We start from the raw sequence: 25,306 nt of genomic DNA on the forward strand, positions 1-25,306 counted from the left end.
GAACATCGACTTCTCTAACTTCCGCTAATGCCCCAACTCCCCCTCGTACCCCATCTGTTAATTATTTTTATACACACATTCTTTCTCTCACTCTCCTTTTTCTCCCTCTGTCCATCTGAATATATCCCTTACCCATCCTCTGGGTCCCCCCCCCTTGTCTTTCTTCCCAGATCTCCTGTCCCATGATCCTCTCGTATCCCTTTTGCCAATCACCTGTCCAGCTCTTGGCTCCATCCCTCCCCCTCCTGTCTTCTCCTATCATTTTGGATCTCCCCCTCCCCCTCCAACTTTCAAATCCCTTACTCACTCTTCCTTCAGTTAGTCCTGACGAAGGGTCTCGGCCCGAAACGTCGACTGTACCTCTTCCTAGAGATGCTGCCTGGCCTGCTGCGTTCACCAGCAACTTTGATGTGTGTTGCTTGAATTTCCAGCATCTGCAGAATTCCTGTTGTTTGTCACTAAGGTAACTCCTGGGATGAGAGGGTTTTTTCTATCAAGAAATCTACGCAATTTGGGTTTGTATGACTTGAGGTTTAGAAAAATGAGGTGTGATATATGATCCTAAGGAGACTGGACAGGGTAGATATTGAGATACTTTCATCGCTCGGGGAGTCACAGGAAAGGGACGTAGTGGTTGGTTACTTAAAACTGAAGTGCGCAGAAGCTCAGAACAGAGCTAATACTTGGAATACTCTGCCACTGAGGGTGGCAGCTATTGGGAAGGTCAAGGGATTGAAGGAAATTGCCACAGAAGAGGAACTGAGGCCAGCATAGATCGGCCATGATTATATTGAGTGGTGGAGCAGGCTTGTGGAGGCTGAGTGGGCGACTCCTGCTCCTGTTTTATTATATTCTTGTGATTGATCAGGAAAGTAAAGCCTAAGCCAGTGGTGGTGAACCTATAGCACATGTGCTCAAGACGGCACACACAAAAATTTTGTTGGCCCTGCCATCCCATGATTCTTTAAACCCCCACAAATAATAAAAAGATACGTAATGATTAACTTTACTGCCAAATGAAGCAATGGATGTCCGTGTAGGTGGATGGGTTGGAAAAGTAGTTTGATTTACTGTTGTTATTTTGTTGCATTTTGTACTGTTTTGCTAGGCATTGTGGGCATGCTATGTTAGTGCTGGAATGTGTGGTGACATTTGCACATCCCCTAGCACATCCTTTGTTGTTAACACAAACTGCATGTTTTGATGGACATGTGATAAATAAAACAACGAAAGTTTACAAGGAAGTTGCTGGGTCTGAAGGACCTGAGTTATAAGGAAAGATTGAATAAGGTTAGGACTTTATTCCTTGGAATGTAGGAGATTAAGAGGAGAATTAATAGAAGTATACAAAGTTATGAGGGCTATAGGTAGGGTAAATGTAAGCAGGCTTTTTCCACTGAGGTTGGGTGCCATTACAACAAGAGGTCATGGGTTAAATGTGAAAGGTGAGAAAGTTTAAGGACAACATGAGGGGAAACTTCTTCACTCAGAAAGTCTGGAGTGAGCTGCCAGCACAAGTGGTGCATGCGAGCTCGATTTCAATATTTAAGAGAAGTTTGGATAGGTACATGGATGGTAGGAGTATGGAGGGCTATGGTCCCAGTACAGGTCAATGGGACTAGGCAGTGTAAATAGTCTGGCATGAAATCGATGAGCCAAAGGGCGTGGTTCTGTGCTGTACTTTTCTATGACGCTATGACTGTATAAATGGATAAATGAATTATTTTTTTACAATCTGAGAGCAGTGAAATTCTTTTCACAGCTCATTTTGGACACAAAATTTGGTCAATTGAAAAGCTGAACTAGAATATATGAAAAAGATTGGCTGTCGAAACAATGAACACACATAAATAAACAACAGCACTGCTCTCATTTCTCCTTAAAAAAAAGCTCATGCGAGTGAATTTTTTAGAAGATTATCACCAATCTGGCCATATGCTCTCATAAAGAACTGGCAAACTTTATCTAAGGGAACTAAAGGAAAGAGACACGTTGGCTCAGTGGGAGAGTGCAGAGGGTGATGGCTGATGGGTTTTGTGACTGAAAGGCAGTATATAAATGATGTGGATTTAGATGTCACAGGTACAATTAAGAAGTTTGCCAGTGATTTGAAGGTTAAAAATGAGGCTGATAGAAAGCTGCAAACTTTAAGATTACTGGCAGACCTCTTAACTGTGCGCACAAAGATGCCAAAAAGGATTTTACCTTGCAGAAGTGTTTGGTAACACCAGCTGAAGGATCAAACAAGATGGGGAACGCACAGTAAATGGAATGGAATAAGAAGTGTGGAGGAATATAGGGGATTGTGGAGTGGTTGTCCACAGATTCCTCAAGGATAGTAGGAGCAGTGAATAAGGTGGTTGAGTTAATAAATGGGGATCTTTCCTTTATTGTCCAACGCACAGTATATAAGAGGAGGAAGGCGTGCTAGAACAGTGGAAAACATTGATTAGATAATGGCCGAAGGATTGGAGTTCTTGCCACCACACTGTAAAAAGCATGTGATAGATCCAAAAGGATGCAGAGGGGATTTTCCAGGAAGTTGTTGGGGCTAGAGAACAGTATATAGAACATCTAACAGTACAGCACAGCTAGGCACTTTAGCCCACAATGTTGTGCTGACTTATATAAACCTACTCCATGATCAATCTAATCCCTCCCTCCCACATAACTGATAATCCTCCACTTTCCTTTCACCTATGTGTCTAAGAGTCACTTAAATGTCCCTAATGTATCGGTCTCTGCCACCACCCCCAGCATTCCCCATATTTACCAGTCTCTGAAAACAACCTACCTCTGGCCTACCCAAAAATTTCTATGCCTCTCATAATCTTATACCCCTCTTTCAAGTCACCTCTCAGCCTCCTTCACTCCGAAGAGAAAAGCCCAAGCTTACTCTATCTTTCCTCATGAGATATACTCTCTAACCTGGGCAGCATCCTGGTAAATATCCTCTGCACTTCCACATCCTTCCCATGATGAGGTGACCAGAACGGAACAAAACACTCCAAGTGTGATCTAGTAGAGTTTTATAGAGTAGCAACATTACCTTGCAATTCTTGAACTCAGTCCCTCGACTAATGAGGCCCACAAACCATACGCCTTCTTAACTACCCTATCAACTTGCTCGGCAACCTTGGAACAAATGACACCCAGAGAATTAAATGAGTTGTATAAAATAATCAGAGGGCTGGGGGGCGGGGGTGGAATCAAGAAATATTGACTTCCTGTAACAGCAAAGATAATAGTAAGTCGGAGACTGGAAGTCTTTGTCTGAGAGGGTGGTGTAGGGAGGAACCCAGACCACATCCAAGAATATCTGAATAGTAACTTGGGGATTCACAAACCATAAAGTAAGAATGGAGAAGAGGGAAGCAGGAGAAATTCAATCCACGTTGAGGCATCTTGGATATATTGGACTAAATGAATTCATCTGTCCAAAATTTACCGCGATTGTCCTGGTCTTTATGCACATCACTCAGGTAGGCTTCACTAAATCAAAATCTTGGGGACTGGTCATGAATCAAGAGACCAGTAATCTGCTCTAGACACGGACCGTCTAAGCTCCTCCAATGCAGACACACACCATTTTGCTCCCTACTGTCTGGCTCCAGGGGTGCAGACACCAGCTGTCTGACTCTGCTGGTGTTGATGCCCGCCATCTGACTCCGCTGGCGCAGACACCTGCTGTCTGATTCCACTGTCACCGATGCCCGCCCTCTGGCTCCCCTGGCGCAGACACCTGCTGTCTGATTCCACCGTCACCGATGCCCGCCGTCTGGCTCCCCTGGCGCAGATACCTGCTGTCTGATTCCACCGTCATCGACGCCCGCCGTCTGGCTCCGCTGGCGCAGACACCTGCTGTCTGATTCCACCGTCATCGACGCCCGCCGTCTGGCTCCGCTGGCGCAGACACCTGCTGTCTGATTCCACCGTCACCGACGCCCGCCGTCTGGCGCTGCTGGCGCAGACACCTGCTGTCTGATTCCACCGTCACCAACGCCCGCCGTCTGGCTCCCCTGGCGCAGACAGCTGCTGTCTGATTCCACCGTCAGAGACGCCCGCCGTCTGGCTCCCCTGGCGCAGACACCTGCCACCTGGCTCCAATAGCACAGACACCCGCCATCTGACTCCACTAGCACTGGCTACTGTCTGGCTTAGTTGCAGATGCCCGCTATTGGACTCCCCTAGCAAAGACACTCTGTCTTATGGCTCCCCTAATGCAGCCCCCCACTGTCTGGCACCCCCAATGCAGGCGCCCACCATTTTAATATCCATGATGCAGACACTCATTGTCTGGCTATCCCTGATGCAGAGTCCTGTCATTTGTTCCACTCAGTTTGGAAGCTGGAAGTTTCTGGGACAGAGTGGGGAGCGTTAATACAAGATGATATGAGAAATATTCCGAATGCTGGGAAGTGTTTTAAAAGCTTGACTTGTTTGGAAGGCACACACAGATGACTTAAGAAAAATATCCCTCTGAGACACGGTTAGAGGTGCATAGAACCATCTGAGTCCTGGCATCGTGTGTGAGAGTGGCAGGGTGCTGGATGATGGCTTGGTCTAGTACCTCAGCCCTGTTCTCTTTCAGCCCGTATTTACTTGGCTCTGTCCACCGATTAGCAGAGTTTCTAACTCTGAGATGGATTGCTGGCACCTTCCCACCCCATAATAAATGTCAACATTGTGTGCCTCGCTCGCGCTGAGCTTCCTCCTTGCACCTGCTCCTTGCTGTTGTGGAGAACAACCCGACCAACCCCGCCCCCCCCATGCAACACACTTCAGTCTCCTATTCAGCTGCACTTTCCCACCCGACTCTGCTGGGGTGGAGCGAGGAGGGAGAGGTCACACGACGCCACTGCCCTGTTCTCCCTTCTCACGGTGCCTGTGGGCCCTGTTGCTTATTTTGCTGTGAGGCACTTGCTCCAAGGCCTCCGAAGTTCGGCCATCCCATGCTTTGTTCTCTGCTCTCTTCCCCCACACCCTCCCCCACCCAGGATTACAGCGATCAATACAGGAATTGTGCAAGGCCAAAACAAGGAAAATAGGCCTGACTTAAAGCATGAATGCCCTCACTCAATCATCACTGAGTCTTGGCAGTGAATAGAAATACTTGCATAATGGTAGAGTTCCCTTCGGAAGAGAAAGTCAGAGAGAGAAAGTGAGAGAGATTGAGAGAGTGAGAGCGTGAGCTGGTGAGAGAGAGAGAGAGAGAGGGAGAGAGAGAGAGTGAGAGGGAGAGGGAGAGTGTGTGTGTGTGAGAGAGAGAGAGTGAGTGTGTGTGTGTGTGAGAGAGAGAGAGAGAGAGAGAGAGAGAGTGTGTGTGTGACAGTGAGTGAGTGTGTGTGTGTGTGTGTGTGTGTGTGAGTGAGAGAGAGAGAGAGAATAGAGATAGATAGAGGAAAAGGAAATGGTTCAATTGAAAGTCTTGCATCTTGCCTGTCCTTAATTGCCTTGAACTGCAGGAGGAATTGAGAAATGAAAGCACTTAAAGGACAACAAATAAAATACTACTTTGACTGCCGTAGAAATACACTCCTACAAGCATTGTTAATTAAAAGAGCTCGAGTACAGGCCTCTGAAAGTCTCTGTGGATATCTAATTAGCAATTAAGTTAGAAAAGACAGGACAAGGGCAATTTCCCTGTGAAAAGAGGTCTCATTTTACTGCCCTGCTCCAGATCCACCCCCACTCTTGCCCCTATCTTCCGTTCACTCTTGGATCTCTGCAGCGTATTGTCAAGTTGCCTCCTTCTGCACTGTGAAGGACAGGGATATAATGAATGGAGCCACCAGCGGCTGTTTCTCGAGCTTCCCATCGCTGCCTAATCTCCCTGTTGTCTGGCCTCTCAATGCGGCATGCACTCTGCTCCCTAGGTGACATTTACTTTGATTTTATTTTTGCAACGCAGGGCCTGGGGTAGGGGGATGAGGCCTTTGAGATACAAGAGGAACTTGGTTCTCAGCTTACTTGCCAGATTCCCAGGCGTGTGGGGAGGTGAGGTCAATCTGCACACCTATGGCAACAACATCTGGATGGCATGCCCTGCATCGAGATGATCTCTCTTTGAATAAAATGTGCCACAATCAGCAAAATGCTGAGAGTACTCTGAATCTATTAGGGTGGCAAGGCTCAACTTCGTGCCTTTTCTAACCACCCAGAGCAGGGAAATGATTTATTTCCAGACCTTCTCCTGTGCTTTTTGGAAGTGGGGGTTCTGTTTTACATTCTCTCTCAGGGTGCGGACTGCTTTCTCTGGTTTGCTGACATGGTCCCATGTCAGCTGTTCCTCATGAGCTTGGAAGGAGATTGATGCAATGTCATACAGGTATATGGCGCAGGAGCACGACCTTTGGCCCACTGAGTCCATGCTGACCATCAAGCACACAATTGTGCTCAGCGTAGTCTAATCATATTTTATTCTCCCCCCACCCGCCCATTCCCATCCTCCACACTCAAACACAGTCTGAGGGCAACTTACAGTGGCTTCTTAACCTACCAAGCCGAATGCCTTTGGGATGTGGGAAAAGAAGATGGAGTCTCCAGAGGAAACCCCACATACACGGCACTGGAGCTCGGCATTGAACCTGGGCTGCTGGAACTGTGAGCCAGTAGCTTTACCAGCCATGCAAATATGCTCAGAAGCAGGAACCCTTGCTGACTTTCTTCACAACTACCTGTCAGCCCTGATGTTTGTCAGATCCTCTACCTGTTGCCCCAGCAGCAGCAAGCTACTTCATCACCTGTCTGGGCTTGAGTCCTGGAACTTGCCCAGTCTGCATGGGTTCTCACTGCTACATGTAGTACCTTACTGCAAGAACACACGATGGAGCTTATTGCCAAAGGTCACAGCCTGAGAATAAGATCAGTCTCAAAGAGCAGAGAAACTTTGGAAATCTATACCCCAGGTGGGATTGGAAGCTTACTGTTCGTTTAAAAGTAAGACATTGGTTTCTGGACATTAAAGTGATGAAGGGATATAAAGTCAAATAGTCATACTGCATGGAAACGGACCTTTTGGACCAACTGAATATGCCAACCAAGGTTCCCATCAAGGCTAGACCCATTTGCCCATGGTTGGCTCATAGTTCACGAAACCTTTCCTATCCGTGTACCTGGCTAAGTGCCTTTTAGACCATAGACACAGGAGCAGAATTAGGCTATTCAGCCCATCGAGTCTGTCTACCATTCCATCACAGCTGATGTACTATCCTTCTCAACCCCATTCTCCTGCCTTCTCCCCATAACTTTTGACTCCCCTACTACTCCAGAAGCTGTCAACCTCCGCTTTAAATATACCCTGTGATTTAGCCTCCATAGCCACCAGTGGCAATGAATTCCACAGTTTCACCAGCCCCTGCCGGAAGAAATTTCTCCTCACCTCTGTTCTAAGGGGATGGTGTTCTATTCTGAGCCTGCATCCTCTGGTCGTAGACTCCCCACTATACTATAGGAGACATCCGTTCCATGTCAACTCCATAAAGGCCCTTCAATATTCGGTAGATTTCAATGAGATCGCACCCCCTCCAATTCTTCTAAACCCCAACAAGTACAGTCCCAGAGCCATCAAATGCTCCTCACACATTAACCCTTTCATTCCTGGGATCATTCTCATGAACCTCCTCTGGACCCTCTCCAATGCTAGCACAACATTTCTTAGATAAGGGGCCCAAAGTAGCTCACAATAGTCTAAATGCAGTCTGACCAATACTTTATAAAGCCTCAGCTTTACATCTTTGCTTTTATATTGTAGTTTTTCTTCTATAATTTAAATGCTGTTGATGTACATGTCTCAACAACTTCCTATGACAGCTCATCCCATATACCAATACATTTCTTCTTGGTGGAAAAAGTTGTCCTTTAGACTTCTATTAAGTATGTTCCCTCTCACCTTAAATCTATGTCCTCTAGTTCTTGATTCAACCCTAGGTATAGGTGAGTGAGACAGTGCAGAAAAATGGCAGATAGACGATCAGCTATGACAAGATGGATTGCAAGGTAGGCTTGCTCATAACTTCTCTTGACTTTAACTTTGCTTCTTTATTCTGGCAAGTGGCAGCATTTCAGCTAGAAGAATATGGGTTGCAAGACCATCACAGAGAGCTGAGCATGAAATTCAAGCTAATGCTCTCAGCACAGTACTGAATGAGTTTTGTGCTGTCAAAGAAGATGTTAAAACAGAACCCAGTTGCTGTCTCGGATTTACAGTATAGTGATGGAAGGTTTCAGCCAGACATTTTGACAGGTGCCAGCTTTGCATGCCAGTATTCTGTCCTTTTATAAACAACCAACACAGCGTCCACTCTGTGTCTCCCTTTATCTGCAGGTACATTTGAGCAAACAGGGTTTTGGTTATGGAAACCCACCAGTACTGGCTCTGTGACCAAAAACGATCTCCTGGCATGTGTTCAATGAATCATTAGATACAATTGCCTCTCACAGTCAGGGTTATCATATCTGTCTTTCTCTTCTGTCATCCATGTCCCTCAGCTCAATGAGAGCCACTGACAGGGCTGTTCATCTGTGTCATTAAGCCTGAAGCCGGAGCCTTGGCTAATTTTTCACACAATGGCCAGCCTGATGCACAGTGATCAAAAAGAACATCCACTGTGACTAGAACACTCCTCCGATGTTACCATTCAGAGTGGATCATCTCAAACCAGAGCCCAGAAATAACAGCGACCTCTTTTGTTGCTGAACAGCATCTCTAATTTAATCCATTCAGGACTACTAATCATCCTGTTTACAGAGTCTGAATGTGTCCTAACTCTGGGAACGCAAGTGAATTTGGACAGGCATGCACTGGAAGACCCTGACTGACAGCTGCTGACAGAGAAATAAAGCAACAAATGTGACTTTCACAGTCACCTAAACAACAGGGACATGTACTGCACACTGTCAATTTAACCCTTGTTGTGCAAATGCCTGAGAATTGGGTTTCCTTACCTTGTGTGCTAAAACATTTTTGTGTTTAGTGCTTGTACCAAAATGGGTCTCCCTCAAAAATAAACTGAAAATAGCAAGTACACACAGAAAGAAGGGTTAAAACATAATGTAGGGCACTGCCATTAAAGGCATACTTTCCTTGTCAGTCGGACAGCAGCTAAACATATTATAGCTGCCATGAAGGAGGGGTAAGAAGAAAGAAATTCACGGAGAAAGATGAAGGAGTCTCATCAATCAGATACATCCTGCCGGAGTGGAAAGGTACAGCCAGGTGACTTACCAAAACTATTTTTTGTTTCCCTTGGGAACAAAATGGGAAATTGCAGGCTGCAGATATTGTGATGAATGGGTGATAGTAGTTAGTACAGGTGTGGTAATAAACAGGAGTCTGCAGTTAGTACAGGTTACTGTTAAATGGGAGACTGCGGTAAGTAGAGAGCATGTAGCAAATGAAAAATTGTGGTAGTGGAAAGTTTGTACAAGGCATTGTGGTTAATGGGAAACCATTTAGTGCAGTGTACTGTGGTAATGCAAAGCATATTACTACAAGGTAACATCTTAAATAAGCGAATGCGTAGGAGCCTGTACTTAGTACAGAGTAGTGTCAACTGGGAGGCTGTAGTTGGTACACAGTACAGTGGGTAAGGTTAGTACTAACCTTACTACTATACTAGTTAGTACTTGCTTGGACTGCGTTGCCTTAAAAAGCTGTAGTTACAGGAATGATTTTGTATTAAACGCAAGACTTTATTTAACAACGAGTAGTATGATAACCGTGAGACTGCAGTCAACACAATACAGCATGGTAAATACCAGCCTGTGAACAACAGGGTATTCTGATGAATGGAAAATTATCATGTTAAACGGATGTTGTAGTTATTACAAGGCATTGTGCTAACGTGGACGTCATAGTTATCACAGCATAACAGTATATTGAGTTAAAAGGGCAGAATAATTAGAATAGATTATTGTGAAGAAGGAGGGTCTGTGGTTGGAGGTTGTAGTTGTTATGGGTGTTGTGAGTGACCACAGTTTGAACAGGCTATTTGCAGTATATGGGAGATTGTAAATATTGCAGAATTTTGTGGCAAAATGAAACCAGCCAGTATGGAGTATTGTGGCAAATGGGATGTTGCAGTTGGAATAAGACATTCTTGTATGAATAGTTAGTATTACATATTGTGTTAAAAGGGAGTGTTGTTGCTAGAGGTGTTATGATATATGGGAGACTGTCTTTAGTGCAGATTACTGTTACAAAAGGATTAATATATTGTGGGGAGTGTGAAATGAACTCAATTACATTAACAACAGGCAGTCTTGTAAAATAGCTGCCAACTGATTTATACAAGATCTTTTCCTGTGTGTTGCAGCCCTGGAGACCAGCTCTTTCTATGTCGTAACTTTCGTAGCACTGAATTGTGATAGTTTACTCTCCTATTCTTGCTGGAAAATAGTTCAACAGTTTTGGGGTCTGTCAGCATATAGCTAGTCTTTATAGATATAAGATGCTCAATAATGCAGGCCATTATTGTGAAATCCAAGTTTACTACCTCTCCTCGGGTACTTCTCCTGTCCCTATCAATGACGCAAAGATCATCGTAAGAGGCTCAGCAATCTCCTCCCTTGCTTCCCACAGTAGCCTGGGGTATATCTCATCTGGTGTCTTATCTAACTTAATGCTTTTCAAAAGCTCCAGCACATCCTCTTTCTTAATGTCTATATGCACAAACATTCCAATCGCTGTAAGTCATCCCCTTCAATTGCCAAGGTCTTTTTGCCTGGTGAATACGGAAGCAAAGTATTCATTAAGTACCTCCTCTACCTCCTCCGACTCTATGCACATGCTTCCACTATCGCACCTGATTGGTCCTATTCTCACACGGCTCATCCTCTTGCTCTTCACAAACTTGTAGAATGCCTTGGGGTTTTCCTTAATCCTGATCACCAAGGCTTTCTCATGGCCCCTTCTGGCTTTCCTAATTCCATTCTTAAGCTCCTTCCTAGCAATTTTCTAGGAGCTCTGAGAGTATCTAGTTTCTTGAACCTTTTGTAAGTTTTTCTTTTCTTCTGAACTAGATTTTCTACATCCTTTTCTTTTCTCCTACCATCCTTTCCCTGCCTCAATGGAATATACCTATGCAGAACTCCCTGTACATTTTCCCTGAACAATTGCCACATGTTGCTATGCATTTCCCTGAAGACATCTGTTCCTATTTTATGGTCCCAAGTTCCTGCCTAATAGCATCATATTTCCCCCTACCCCAATTAAATATTTTCCCAAATTGTCTGCTCCTATCCCTCTCCAGCACTATGGTGAAGGAGATAATAGTTGTGGTCACTACCTCCAAAACACTCTCCCACTGAGAGATCTGACACCTGATCAGGTTCATTTCCCAATACCAGATCAAGTACAGCCTCTCCTCGAGTTGGCTTATCTACATATTGCATCAGGAGACCTTCTTGAACCACCTAACAAACTCCACCCCATCTAAGCCCTTTGCACTAAGGAGATGCCAATCAATATTAGGAAAGTTAAAATCTCTCATATCAACAATCCTATTATTATTGCACCGTTCCAGAATCTGCCTCTTTATCTGCTCCTCTATGTCCCTGTTACCATTGGGGTGTCTATAAAAAACACCCAGTAGAGTTATTGCCCCTTCCCTATTTCTGACCTCCACCCACACTGACTCAGTAGACCATCCCTCCATGACTTCCTCCTTTTCTGCAGCCGTGACACTATCCCTGATTAGCAATGCCACGCCCCACCTCTTTTGCCTCCCTCTCTGTTCTTTTTGAAACATCTAAAGCCCGGCACACTCAGCAGCCATTCCTGCTCCTGAGACATTCAAGTCTCCGTAATGGCCACGTCATAGTTCCATATATTGATCCACGCTCTAAGTTCATCCGCCTTGTTTATTATAATCCTTGTATTAAAATAGACACATGTCAAACCATCAGGCTGAGTGCATCTTTGCTCTAACATCTGCCTATCTTTCCTCACAAACTCCCTACAAGCTGTCTCTACTTGTGCTCCAACATCCCCATCCTCTGCCTCTTCCCACCCCCTGCAAATCTAGTTTAAACTCTCCCCAATAGCATTAGCAAACCTCCCTGCCAGGATATTGGTCCCCCTCGGATTCAAGAGCAACCCATCCTTTTTGTACAGGTCACACCTGCCCCAGAAGAGGTCCCAATGATCCAAAAATCTGAATTTCTGCCTCCTGCATCAATCCTTCAGCCACGCATTTATCCTCCAACTCATTCTATTCCTATACTCAATGTCGTGTGGCATAGGCAGCAATCTCAAGATTACTACCTTTGAGATCCTGCTTCTCAGCTTTGTTCCTAACTCCCTGTATTCTGCTTTCAGGATCTCTACCATTTTTCTACCTGTGTTGTTGGTACCAATATGTACCACGACCTCTGGCTGCTCACCCTCCCATTTCATGATATTGTGGACATACTCAAGAACATCATGAACACTGGCACCTGGGAGGCAAACTAGCATCCTTGTTTCTTTTATGCACCCACAGAATTGCCCATCTGTCCCCCTAACTACAGAGTCCCCTACTACCGCTGCCACCTTCTCCCATTCCCTACCCTTCTGAGCCATAGGACCACACCGTGCCAGAGGCACGGCCACTGTTGCTTCCCCCAGGTAGGTCGTTTCCCCCAACAGTACTCAAAATGGAGTTTTTATTGTTAAGGGGGTCGCCACGGGGGTGCTCTCCACTACCTGATGCCCTCCTTTCCCTCTCCTGACGGTCACCCACTTATCTGTCTCCTGTGGCCTCGGGGTGACTACCTGCCTGTAGCTCCTGTCTATCATTCCTCACTTTCCCTAACAAGCTGAAGGTCATCGAGCTGCAGTTTGATGCACCTGGTGCAGATGTGGCCATCAGGGAGGCTGTCTGTCTCCCAGACATCCCACATCTGACACCCAGAACAGAAAACTGGCCTCACAGTCATACCCACTATTTTTGTCAGAGGGGGAAAAAAAAAGTAACCTACCTTGCCTAGGCCCGATGAGCCAAAGCCCTACGACTCTGACTTACACTACTCGGACAACAGCTCCTTCAACGACCACTCCGCTAGACAATGACTCTCTTTTATTTTGGAGCTTTCTTAGCGTCCTTGCGTGATGACGAGCCACTGCGTCTGCCAACTTGTGCGAGGCTCACTCTCTTCGAATCGATTGATCTGCCGCTAATGCACCAAGCCCTGTGAAATGCTCGTTTTTAAACTTTTCTTCCCTACCTGTGTGAAGCTCTCTCTTCAAATCGATTGGGCCGCCGCTAATATGTTAAGTCCTTGCATTTTATTGCCTGGCTGCACTGTGCTTTCTCTGTAACACTTTCTTTTGAATTCTGTTATTGTTTTTCCCTTGTACTACCTCAACATACTGATGTGATGAGATGAACTGTGTAGATAGCATTCAAAACCAAGGCTTTCATGGTACCTCTGTACCCGTGACAATAACAAACCAATTTACTAATGTAGGAAACGACGCAGCTGGTGCACAGCAAGCTCTCCCAACGAAAAAGTGACATGACCAAGGAAAATGCTTCACTGATGTGAACTTAAGGGGACACCATCCAACAAAAGAGACCCCAAAACATCCTGTCATTTTAACTCTTCCATTCCATTCTGACCACTCTGTCCTCCACCTCCCACACTGCTCCGCCAATGCTGAATGTGAATTTGCAGAACAGCACGCCCAACATTGTTCAAAAACTTTAAGTAATGAGCATTTGCAGAATTTCCTGCTTTTACTTCAGTTTCCAGCTTCCATCATGCTTTTATTTTCATTAATTTCAAATAATACATCAGCTTCTTTGATTTTCACCTCATGATTTTTGTTACTACCTGCATTGGCTATAAAGCATGTGAGATGTTTCAGGCACTGCAGAAATGTAACTTGTTTTCCATCATTAATTCACTGCTGCCCTGAATTTCTCTTTTATTTTTCCTCTTTTTCTCTGTACACTCACAACTTTCCCTTTTCCTACTTCTAACAAAAGGTTAGCGACCTCCCATGTCTTCTTTCTCCACAGCTTCTATTTTTAGCACTTTCTGTTTTGATATAAATATTGGATAACTTCATGATTTTTTAAAGCAAAATCACCTTAGCTTCTTTGTTCAAGCAAACTACTACCACGTTTCTAACCCCTTTTCCTTTCTTAAGTCCTTAGGCACACATAGCTTCCTGGATTCAGGTGCACACTTCCAGAAAACCTACAGTATTTCTGAAGCCCTTCAATTAGGTTTCCATACCTGCCACAGCACCAAAGGCCATTACAAAACGACAAACAGTGCCAACACTTTGACGGTTACTTCATTGACTCTTCAGCTTTTCTGGGATGTTGTGCAACTTTTTTTTCTGTTTATGAACAAGAAACTCTAGGCAGTTTGTGGGAACACAGAACCTCCAAAGAGATATAATGGAGGAATGTTGGAAACTGGAAATAAAGCTGGCAATATGTTATAAGTTCAGAGATTGGTCCAGATGAAAAGTCTTGACCCAAAATGTCTGGATTTCTCCAGCATCTTGATGTTACTACAGATTCCAGCACCTGCAGTCTCTGATGTCACCATTAATCCTGGGTGCTGGACTAAACATCCAGAGAGAATAGTTCTAATCCTGGCAGTAGAATCTAAATACAGGTATTCAAATCATCTGGAATTACAATAAAATGCTACCTTCAGTCAGGAGACAAGTGGCTTTCTTTAAGAATGCACCTGATGTCTAATGCCACATATTGAAGTATGTATATCTGATACCCTCTTATCGAGACCAATCTTCTTGTCACTGCAGGCCCACAGTCAAGTGGCAGACTCTTAAAGACCTTCTGAAATTGCTTTGGATGTATTCCAAGTGCAATGCTAAAGCAGAAAGAGAATCAAGAGGGATAGACCACTTGGCATCAAGCCAAACACCAGACTTGGACATGGCAGGGCCATTTCAGTTAGCCAGTCCTCCTCACTGGTATCTAACTTTGGAGAACTATTGCTCAGAATGATCAGGCCTGATACTGGTGTATTCACAGAATCATACCTTAGAGACAATGTGCCAGACTTCTCCATTACAATCCTTTTGGCCTCTGTGCTGGCTAAGCTGTTCCTGTACAGTAACAACATTGATCTCTACCCAACAATGTGGGAAATTGCCCCACAATGTCCTATTCAAAAAGAAGTAAGAAGTGAGACAAATCAAATCCAGATATTTGTATTGGTTTTGGTATTGATTTATTGTTATCACATGTACCAAGATACAGCGAAAAGCTTTTGTATTCCTGCTATGCAGATAGATCATTCCACACACAAGTACATCAAGATAGTACAAAAGGAAAACATAATGCAGAATAGAGTGTTGAAATTACATGGGCCATGACGAGGTAAGACTGGAAGATCAAGAGCTCACCTTTTAGTGTCTGAGAGGTCCATTCAAGAGTTAGCTAACAGTGAAATAGAAGCTGTCCTTGAGCATCGTGGTACATGGTCTCAAACTTTTGTACCTTCTGCCCAATGGAGAAGAAAGAAAGTGAGGGCTCTTTGATCATACTGGCTCTTTTCCTGAGGCAGCGGGAAAGGGAGGCAGAGTCAATAACGGGAAGGCTGGCTTGCATGATGCTTGGGCTGCGTTCACAACTCTACAATTTCTTCTTGGGCAGACGGTTACCATACCAAGTTGTAATCCATCTGGAGAGGAGGCCTTCCATGGTGCATCTGTACAAATAGGTGAGAGACAGCAAAGATATGCTGAATTTCCTTAACCTACTGAAGAATTACAGATGTTGGTGTGCTTTCTTGGCCACAGAATCCAAGTAACTGGATTTGACCGATTGTGGCAACAACGAGTCCTAGTAAAACTTAAGTCACAGGGGAAAAGACTCTATGGCTGGAGTGAAACCCTCACTCAAGGGAAAAGTTTGTGTTTGGTTCTCAGAGGTCAATCATCCTGCTCCAGGATATCACTGCAGGAGTTCCTTGGCTACAGTGTCCTAGAGCTAACTATCTTCGGTTGCTGCATCAATGATCTTCCTTCCATCATAAGGTCAGAAGTTCAGACGAGTGTTGATGTTTGCATAATGATCAATTCCATCTGAAGCTCCTCAGCAAATGAAGCAAGTACATGAAGCAAGACCTAGATAACATAAGTAGCAAATACTGTTCATGCTCCAGATGTGCTGGGCAATAACCATCTCCAACAAGACAGATTCTATTCACCTATCCATCACATTCAAAGGCACTGCCATCCTCATACCAGAGCCTGATATCCTGTGTTGACTAATTCACTTTCTAACACCACAAAACTTTTCCATCACCCACAAGGAACAAATAAGGAGTGTGATAGAACAATCTTGACTTATCTGGATGATTACAGCTCCAATAACTTCATGATGCTTGGCATCACCCAAGACAAAATTTTCTATTTGATTACTCCTCCATTCACAACCTTAAGTATTCATTCTCTCTACCACAGTCACATTATAGCTGCAGTGTGTACCATCTTCAAAATGTATTACAGCTACTTGCCTGGGCTCCTCTGAGAACCCTTCAAAAACGCGTGACCTTTGGGCCTGGAAGGACGAAGGCAGCATGCACATGGGAGTACCACTATCTCCAGGTTTCCCTCAAAGATGCACACAATTCTGACTTGAAAACATATAATATATCCATTCCTGAGGCAAGGTCTCAACTCAGAACTTCAACTGATGTAGCCTGACTTGCTAAGTTCCTCCAGCCAGTCACAACTCCAGTCACCATGTCTTGATAGCAGTCTCCGGAACTGTGTGTGGAGTATGCGCTCGCTCCCTGTGATCACGTGGATTTCCATCCGGTGCTCCACATCACACTTACTAAAGATATGTGGGCTGGCAGGTGAACTGGCCACTGTAAAATTACTGGTGTGTGGCAGCAGCTGAGTTGGGGTGTGGGTGGGGGGGTGGGTTGAGCTGATGGGAATGTAAGGGGAAACATATAGTGCCCGTTTCTCTGCTATATGGCACTTCAGATTAAACCGAAAGTGTCTGGATTTCGGAAGGTAGGAGATGAATCTCAAGAACTAAAAGCCCTGTAAGTAGCAAATGACTGAATTTTTGTTTAACTCTTATTTCCCAACAGCATATATCAAGGTGGAAAACAGAGAGCTGATCACTAGCCATTGTGAAGGGAAAATGTTTCAACTCAAACGGAAAGAGCAATCAGGGAGAGAACTGCATCAACTGAGTCCCAATGGGCTGTTGACAGTTTGTCTCAGCACAGCTCTTTTAAATGAAAACAAAATCAGAGATGCTGCTTGTTTAACCGGAAGCTTGGACTCCGTAATGACCAGGATGACTTCACTGAAAAGTGCACACACACGTACACACTATAGCAAGCCCTCAGTCTGCTTATTTCAGTGTTAGTATATTACAACTATCATCAGAGTCCCCGAGCAGCACTCTTGATTCCTGCTAGAAAATGGGAAATGGAAGGAGGGAGAATATCTTGAAGAAAAGCATGAAATGGTTGCAGTTAAAATGCACCTACCAACACTTAGTCTCAGCTGAAGCTGTCAATCTCTCCAAGATGGTCCTGGAGTTTCCAGGAGTAAAATTTCTCGGAATATTTTATTCACAGAGGAAAAGAATCAGAACATCAAAAATATTAAGCACTTACCTTACTTTTTTGAAGAAACTCAATTATTTGTTAAAAATGGATCTACAAAAACAAACCTGATCATAGAAACTCATTTTGGGTTCTGCCAAAATCACTCAGCTCTTGACCTCATTACAGCCTTAATTTAAACATTCGCAACAGAGCTGAACTACAAAGGTGAAGTGAGAGGAGCAGCTCTTGACCTTAAGGCAGCACTTGATTGAGTATAGAACTAAGAATCCCTGGGTTTTTGGGAAAAATCTCTACTGGTGGGAATCATACCCAGTGCAATGGAAGATGGTTGGAGGTCAATCACCTTTGTCATAGAACATATATGCAGGAGCTCTTCAGGGTAGTGTCTTCAGTCCAATCATCTTCAGCTGCTTCATCGATGACCTTACTTCACTTGTACGGTCAGGAGGTGGGATATTTGCTGATGATTGCACAATGTTCAACACCATTTGTAACTTTTGAAATAATGAAGCAGTCAACATCCAAATGCAGCAAAACCTGGACAATACCCAGGCCTGGGCTGGTAGGTGGCAAAGAAAATTCACTCAAAGCTACTGCATTCCAGTGGCAATATACAGTAAAAGAAAATCCACCTATCAACTCCTGGCATTTAATGGCATTACCATCACTGAATCCTCACTATCAATATCCTGGGAGTTACCATTGATCAGAAACTAAACTGAAGGACCAGAGGGATCTTGGGGTCCGAGTCCATAGGACGCTCAAAGCTGCTGCGCAGGTTGACTCTGTGGTTAAGAAGGCATACAGTGCATTGGCCTTCATCAATCATGGAATTGAGTTTAGGACCAAGAGGTAATGTTGCAGCTAAATAGGACCCTGGTCAGACCCCACTTGGAGTTCTGTGCTCAGTTCTGGTCACCTTACTATAGGAAGGATGTGGAAACCATAGAAAGCAGAGGAGATTTACAAGGATGTTGCCTGAATTGGGGAGCATGCCTTATGAGAATAGGTTGAGTGAACTCGGCCTTTTCTCCTTGGAGCGCCGGAGGATGAGAGGTGATCTGATAGAGGTGTATAAGATGATGAGAGGCATTGATCGTGTGGATAGTCAGAGGCATTTTCCCAGGACTGAAATGGCTAGCATGAGAGGGCACAGTACTAAGGGTCTTGAAAGTAGGTACAGAGGGGATGTCAGGGGTAAGTTTTTTACACAGGGAGTGGTGATTGCGTGGAATGGGTTGCCGGTGATGGTGGTGGAGGCGGATACAGACAGACATACTTTATTGATCCCGAGGGAAATTGAGTTTCGTTACAGTTGCACCAACCAAGAATAGAGTATAAATATAGCAATATAAAACCATAAATAATTAAATAATAATATGTAAATTATGCCAGATGGAAATAAGTCCAGGACCAGCCTATTGGCTCAGGGTGTCTGACCCTCCAAGGGAGGAGTTGTAAAGTTTGATGGTCACAGGCAGGAATGACTTCCTATGACGCTCTGTGTTGCATCTCGGTGGAATGAGTCTCTGGCTGAAAGTACTCCTGTGCCCAACCAGTACATTATGTAGTGGATGGGAGACATTGTCCAAGATGGCATGCAACTTGGACAGCATCCTCTTTTCAGACACCACCGTCAGAGAGTCCAGTTCCATCCCCACAACATCACTGGCCTTACGAATGAGTTTGTTGATTCCGTTGGTGTCTGCTACCCTCAGCCTGCTGCCCCAGCACACAACAGCGAACATGATAGCACTGGCCACTACAGATGATACTATAGAGTCTTTTCAGAGACTCCTGGATGGATACATGGAGCTCAGAAAAATAGAAGGCTATGGGTAACCCTAGGTAATTTCTAAGGTAAGAACATGTTCGGCACAGCTTTGTGGGCCGAAGGGCCTGTATTGTGTTGTAGGTTTTCTATGTTTCTATGAGCCACATACACATGGCTACAGGAGCAGATCAGAAATGAGGAAAACTGCAGGGAGTAACTCATGTTCTAACGCCCCAAAGCCTGTCCACTGTGTATAAGGCTCAAGTCAGGCCTGTGATGGATTACTCTCACTTGCCTGGATGAGTGCAGCTTCAGCTACACTTAAGCTCAATACCAAACAGGACATAGATACCTGCTTGATAGGTACCCCATTCACAACCATTCAATCACTCCACATCTGATGCACAGTAACAGCAGTCTGTACTACCTACAGGATGCACTGAGCAATCGACCAAGATTCCTTGGACTGCACCTTCCAAACCCACGATCTCTACCAGCCAGAAGGACAAAGCATGGGGCTTGCTCTGCAAGGCACACACCATCTTGACTTGGAAATATATCGCTGCCATTTCTTCATCATTGCTAGGTCAAAGTCTTTGAAATCTCTTCCTAATAACATTGTGGGTGTACCCACATTTCAAGGACTTGCAGTAATTCAAGAAGGCAACTCACCACAACTTCTGTAAAGCCCCTAGGGATGGGCAATTAAATGCTATCTCAGCTTGCAAAGCCAACATCCCTTGAATTAATATATAAAAAGACTACACAACGTTAGCAACACATTACACAAAAGAGCCTAACTGCTCAGTCAATGGCTCTCCACCATTTTGCCCTATTACTAACATACCATTTCATTTGTTCCACACATTGGTCTCCCCATTCTTCCTGACTTAAACTAACTTATAAACTCTTCTCGGGCTTCCAGCTGGGACCAGGCAGTCCCAAAAGCTATCGGCACGGCACAGTAGTTTTGTTCTGTTGAGGTCAATCCTGTGGTCATTGCGTACACAATGTTCTGCTACTGCTGATTTCTCCAGGAAACCCAACAACGAGGAGGAACCCGTCGTGACTGCCTGCCTTCACTAATTTTCCACGGTTTCTAAAAGGATCACCAGGATCCTGAAGAAATACCAGATTAATACCACCCACAAACCCGTAAGGAAGCCCAAATCCTTGCTTATGCGGGTCAAAGATGACCTGGGATTCAGGACAGCTGGTGTTTACAGGATTCCCTGCGAATGCGGAGCAGCGTATATTGACCAGGTACGGTGGAAATTTGCATCAAGGAGCACAGGAGGTGTATCTGTTTGGATTACCCAGAGAAATTGGCTGTAGCAGAACACTGTATTCGCAATTGACTTTGGTGGCACTAAAACTACTGTGTTGTACCAATGGCTTTTGTGAACACCTGGCGAAGGAAGCCACTGAAATAAGACTAGAGAATAAGAATTTTAACAAAGCCAAAGGTCTCGCTCTAAGTAAGAACTGAAATACAATTTTAAACAAGGTGGATAGTGGAAACCTGATTGTTTGAGGACTAACCAATCAAGAGGGATGGACAGTGGGAGTTGAGTATATATACCACTGGACTAGACGTGCCTGGGCATTATCCCTGATGAAAATGGTGGAGTTTGTCATCAAAATGTCAGTTGAAATCAACACCTGTACCTGGCTGGAAGCTAAAGAAGAGTTTTTACGTCATATATGTTGGGAAAGTACTAGGTCCTTTTTTACACTAACTTGTTTTCTCTCCTTTTCAGTTCTGATGAAGAATCTTTGGCCTGAAACGTTAATTGTTTTTCTTTCCACAATTGCCATTTAACTGGCTGAGCTGTTAACATAGCAACATGGCCTGAGTGAGCAAGACAAGGAACAGGATGTGTCTTTTAACAATTATATTTCAGAATTGGGAAATTAAGCACATGGGCTGAGAAGAAAGCCCCAGTTTGAAGGAGTGAATTCGCTGCTAATTCAAATACAAGATAAAAAATAAGAAGCAATTGAAGTCAGAATGGAAAGGAAACTTTTTACCCTCATATTTCCCATTTTTTTAATAAACCAACAATTTGTAACACTTGAAGGAATGACATTCTAAACCTGAAATGATTAATTTTCAGCAGCTATAGTTTCTCAGCATCTATTAACCCAGTTCCTCCAGCATTTTGTGTGTGTTGTCCTGGTAACACTGCCTCCGTACAAAACTGAATAAAGAATCTATTGCACCTTTAGGCATGAAATTACTACTGCCAATAAAGATAAAGAGAATATCGTGACCTTTCAATTAGAAAAAGTACCAGATAATTTATTATTGACTATGAAAACCATTTCAGCTTATATATCTATATCAGTAGAGAAGTTCCTACCTTGAAGAATAAGGCCTGAATTCTGAATGGTGAAATCAAACATGGCAAACGGAGCAAGTGGAGACTTGGCAACAATGATCTGAAAAAAAAGAACAAAGGAGAAAGTAAGATGAGTTAAAGACAAAAGAGTAAGGCCAAATCTGCAGGAAGTATAATAGAAATGGAAGCTGCTCGTAATTCCTTCTGCCACCTTCAAACTATTTTGAAAATTATGAATTTACAGTCCAGAAGAAATACCTCAATTGAACATCAGAAGAGAAGGCTTCTCATCAACAATTTAATGCAATATATGCCCACTTTTGTCCGACATCCCTGAAGACTTTTCTTCAACTAAAGTCTATTAGTTCTAGATGTAAGACTATAAATGCCCTATTAACAATGGCTGCACTCTGAAAAGAAGGTGCAAATTCCCTAAAGAATTCAGCATGCTCCCTTTGACCCTCACCAATTTTTATTGACGCATCACAGAGAGCATCCTATCTAGATATATCACAGGTTGGAATGGTAACTGTTCTGTCCAAAGCCACAAGGAACTATGAAGACTGTGGACACAGCTCAGCTCATCATGGAGACCAGTCTCCCCTCTGTGGTCCTTGTCTACACTTGTTGCTGCCTCTATAAAGCAGCCAGCTTAATCACAGACCCCTCCTACTCTGCACATTCTCTCTTCTTGTCTCTCCCATCGTGCAGGAGATGCATAAGTCTGTAAACACACATCACTAGATTCAAGGATAGCTTCTATCCTGCTGTGATAAGACTAATGAATGCTCCCCTAATACGATAAAATGGACTCTTAACCTCATGATCTACCTTGTCATGGACATGCACCTGATTGTATGCCTGCACTTTATCCATAAATGTGACACTATATTAAAATATAGAACAGTACGGCACAGCATAGGCCATTCAGCCCACAATGTTGTGTTGACTCTTTTAACCTATTCCAAGATCAATCTAACCCTTCCCTCCAACATAGCCCTTCATTTTCCTCTCATCCACCTTCCCAAGAATCTCTTAAATGTCCCTAATGTTTCTGCTCGTACCATCACCCCTGGCGGTACATTCCATGTACCCTCCACTGGCTATGTAAAAGATCTACCTCTGACATCCCGTCTATATTTTCTAAAATCACCTTAAAATTATGTCTTCTTAATTATGTCATTGCAGCCCGAGGAAAAAGTTACTTGCTGTTCACTCTTTCTATGCCTCTTATCATCTTATACACCTCTATCATATTCTGCATTACTATTATTTTTCCCTTGTACTATCTCAATGTACTGATGCAATGAAATGATCTGTATAGATAGTATGATAAACAAAATTTTTCATTATACCTCAGTATATATGACAATAATAAACCTACAGCATTTGCATGCAGGATGATTTCCAAATTTCACAGCAGAAAGACGTGCTTCACCCAGGACATGCCCTTTTCTCATTGCTACCATCAGGAAGGAGGGACAGAACCTTGAAGGCACACACTCAGTGATTCAGAAACAGCTTCTTCTCCTCTGCCATCTGATTCCTGAATGGACATTGAACCCATGAACACTACCTCACTTTTATTATATATTATTTCTGTTTTTGCACTATTTTTAATTAAACTATTCAATATACATATATATAGTTAGTGTAATTATTTATTTATTTATTCTATATTATCTGGTATTGCATTGTACTGCTGCTGCTCAGTTAACAAATTTCATGACTCATGCCAGTGATATTAGACCTGCTCTGTTTCTGTTTCACAGTACTATTCTAGAGATAAACCCTTCGGCCAAAAGAAGAGCTATTCATTTACCTATAACTTCCATTTAATGACTTGAATATTTCAAATCACCTGTTGACCTTCTAAGTTCTACACTGCCACCTTGGTTTGTAGATAAACTCCTCATAATCCAGGACATATCTACTCTGCACTTCTTCCAATACTAATCCTTCCCAGAGTGCTGACAGTATTCCAGGTACAGTGTAACCACAGCTCTGTAGAACTGTGGAATAATTTCCAACCACTTGTCAACAGCTCTCTGTTTGCTGCAGAATGTGTTAGGAATGTTACGTTAATGCCAGTGATGCTCGGTATCATTTGTCATACTGTGGATGTTTCTTCACTTCTGGGCACAAACCATCAATGTTGCCACACAGGATTCTTCAAAAGTCAAGGACAGGAGAGTGAAAGAGCATGACAATAAACAAGATGTAGCTTCCCCTATACAGTACATCCCAGATCAACTATGGCAGTGTATTAGTATTTAAATAATAAAGGCCCTCGCCTGGGTTTTGTGCAAGGTTCCAAACCTTATGTGTCTTAATGCGAGTCTCCAAAGTTACCCTCTACTAAAAATGTTACACTCTTGAGTTATGATCCACACCCTTCACCTATAGATATGACATTGTTGAAACAGTGTAAGCCTTTGTTTCCTTGAGATTTGACTACTTCTTAGCTAGTCTAGGCCCAGCCTTCACTCCCTGCCAATTGAACTTGTTCCACTCCTCAGTTGTGTGGCCCAACACATTCTAAATCCCCTACCCACTGATGTACAGTGGTTCCAGTTAACTTTATACACTGTCTTACTTGCTTTCCAATATCTCCTTTCCTTATCATAGGAGAAAGATGATAAAGCAGTAAACCACTGGAACAGGTCCTTCACCCTCAGTGTTGGCGCCAACCTTGATACTAATCTAAACAAGTCCAACCTACCTGCATAAAGAACATATTTCCTGTATGTCCACATGCCTAAATGCTCCTTAAACATTACTATCGTATCTGCTTCTATCACTTCACCTGGCAGTGCATTCCTCTTGATCATCCACGATTGCTAAGCATCAGGAGACGTGTTTTCAATTGTTAAGACCATGATCTGCCTTTCCCACCCTTTACCTCAGGCTCTTTACCAGGTTTTACTCCATTGCGTGGAATAACAAACCCCTCATTCTATTGTATGAAAGATGCCTCCTGAGAATACAAGCTCCAGTGTGTCAACCTACTCCACATACAAAACATTAGGAGCTGGGGCTTAGGCAGCTATCAGTATGTCCCACTACCGAATCTAATTGGTAGAATCACATCTCAGAGTGATCAGATTGCTCATATCTCGTACTTATTTTTCAGGAAAGGCTGCATTTATGCTCTCAGAGCATTCTCACTAGTTTCATTCCTCCAGTTATTTCCCTGTCACCTCCTTTTTCTCACACGCCCACCACTCCTCTGACCCTGATTCTCCACTCATCCACATACACAAGAGATAATTTAGGAGGAAATCGAGGGGGGGGCGGTGGGAGAAGAGCCACTTGTTCACAGAGAGAGGGCAGGTATCTATTTTGAGTTTATTGGGTAGGTCATCGACCTAAACAAAATATATCTTTCTATTTGCGAAGGGTAAACTGGCACTGGTAAAATAATAAAATAATAAATTAAAATAGAGAAGACTGCACTGTCGAGTCTGGGTGTGATCAACCATAGAACATAGAATATAGAATAGTACAGTACAATACAAGCCCTTCGGCCCACAATGTTGTGCCGACCCTCAAACCCTGCCTCCCATACAAGCCCCCTCCTTAAATTCCTCCATATACCTGTCTAGTTGTCTGTTAAATTTCACTGGTG

At 43.7% G+C, this 25,306-nt stretch overlaps 1 protein-coding gene across 6 annotated transcripts in view; it reads right to left on the reverse strand.

Annotated features, from left to right (window-relative positions):
- The window catches only part of rad51b (RAD51 paralog B), a 619,344-nt gene that overhangs the window by 148,179 nt on the left and 445,859 nt on the right, over positions 1-25,306 (reverse strand). For all 6 annotated transcript variants that reach the window (XM_063052979.1, XM_063052988.1, XM_063052947.1 and 3 more), the window contains one exon: positions 21,700-21,778. In XM_063052979.1, coding sequence (XP_062909049.1) covers positions 21,700-21,778 — 79 coding nt within the window. The remainder of the gene's footprint in view (positions 1-21,699; positions 21,779-25,306) is intronic.

This window comes from Mobula hypostoma, chromosome 1 (genome assembly GCF_963921235.1).
Source record: "Mobula hypostoma chromosome 1, sMobHyp1.1, whole genome shotgun sequence".
In the NCBI taxonomy this organism is placed as follows: domain Eukaryota; kingdom Metazoa; phylum Chordata; class Chondrichthyes; order Myliobatiformes; family Myliobatidae; genus Mobula; species Mobula hypostoma.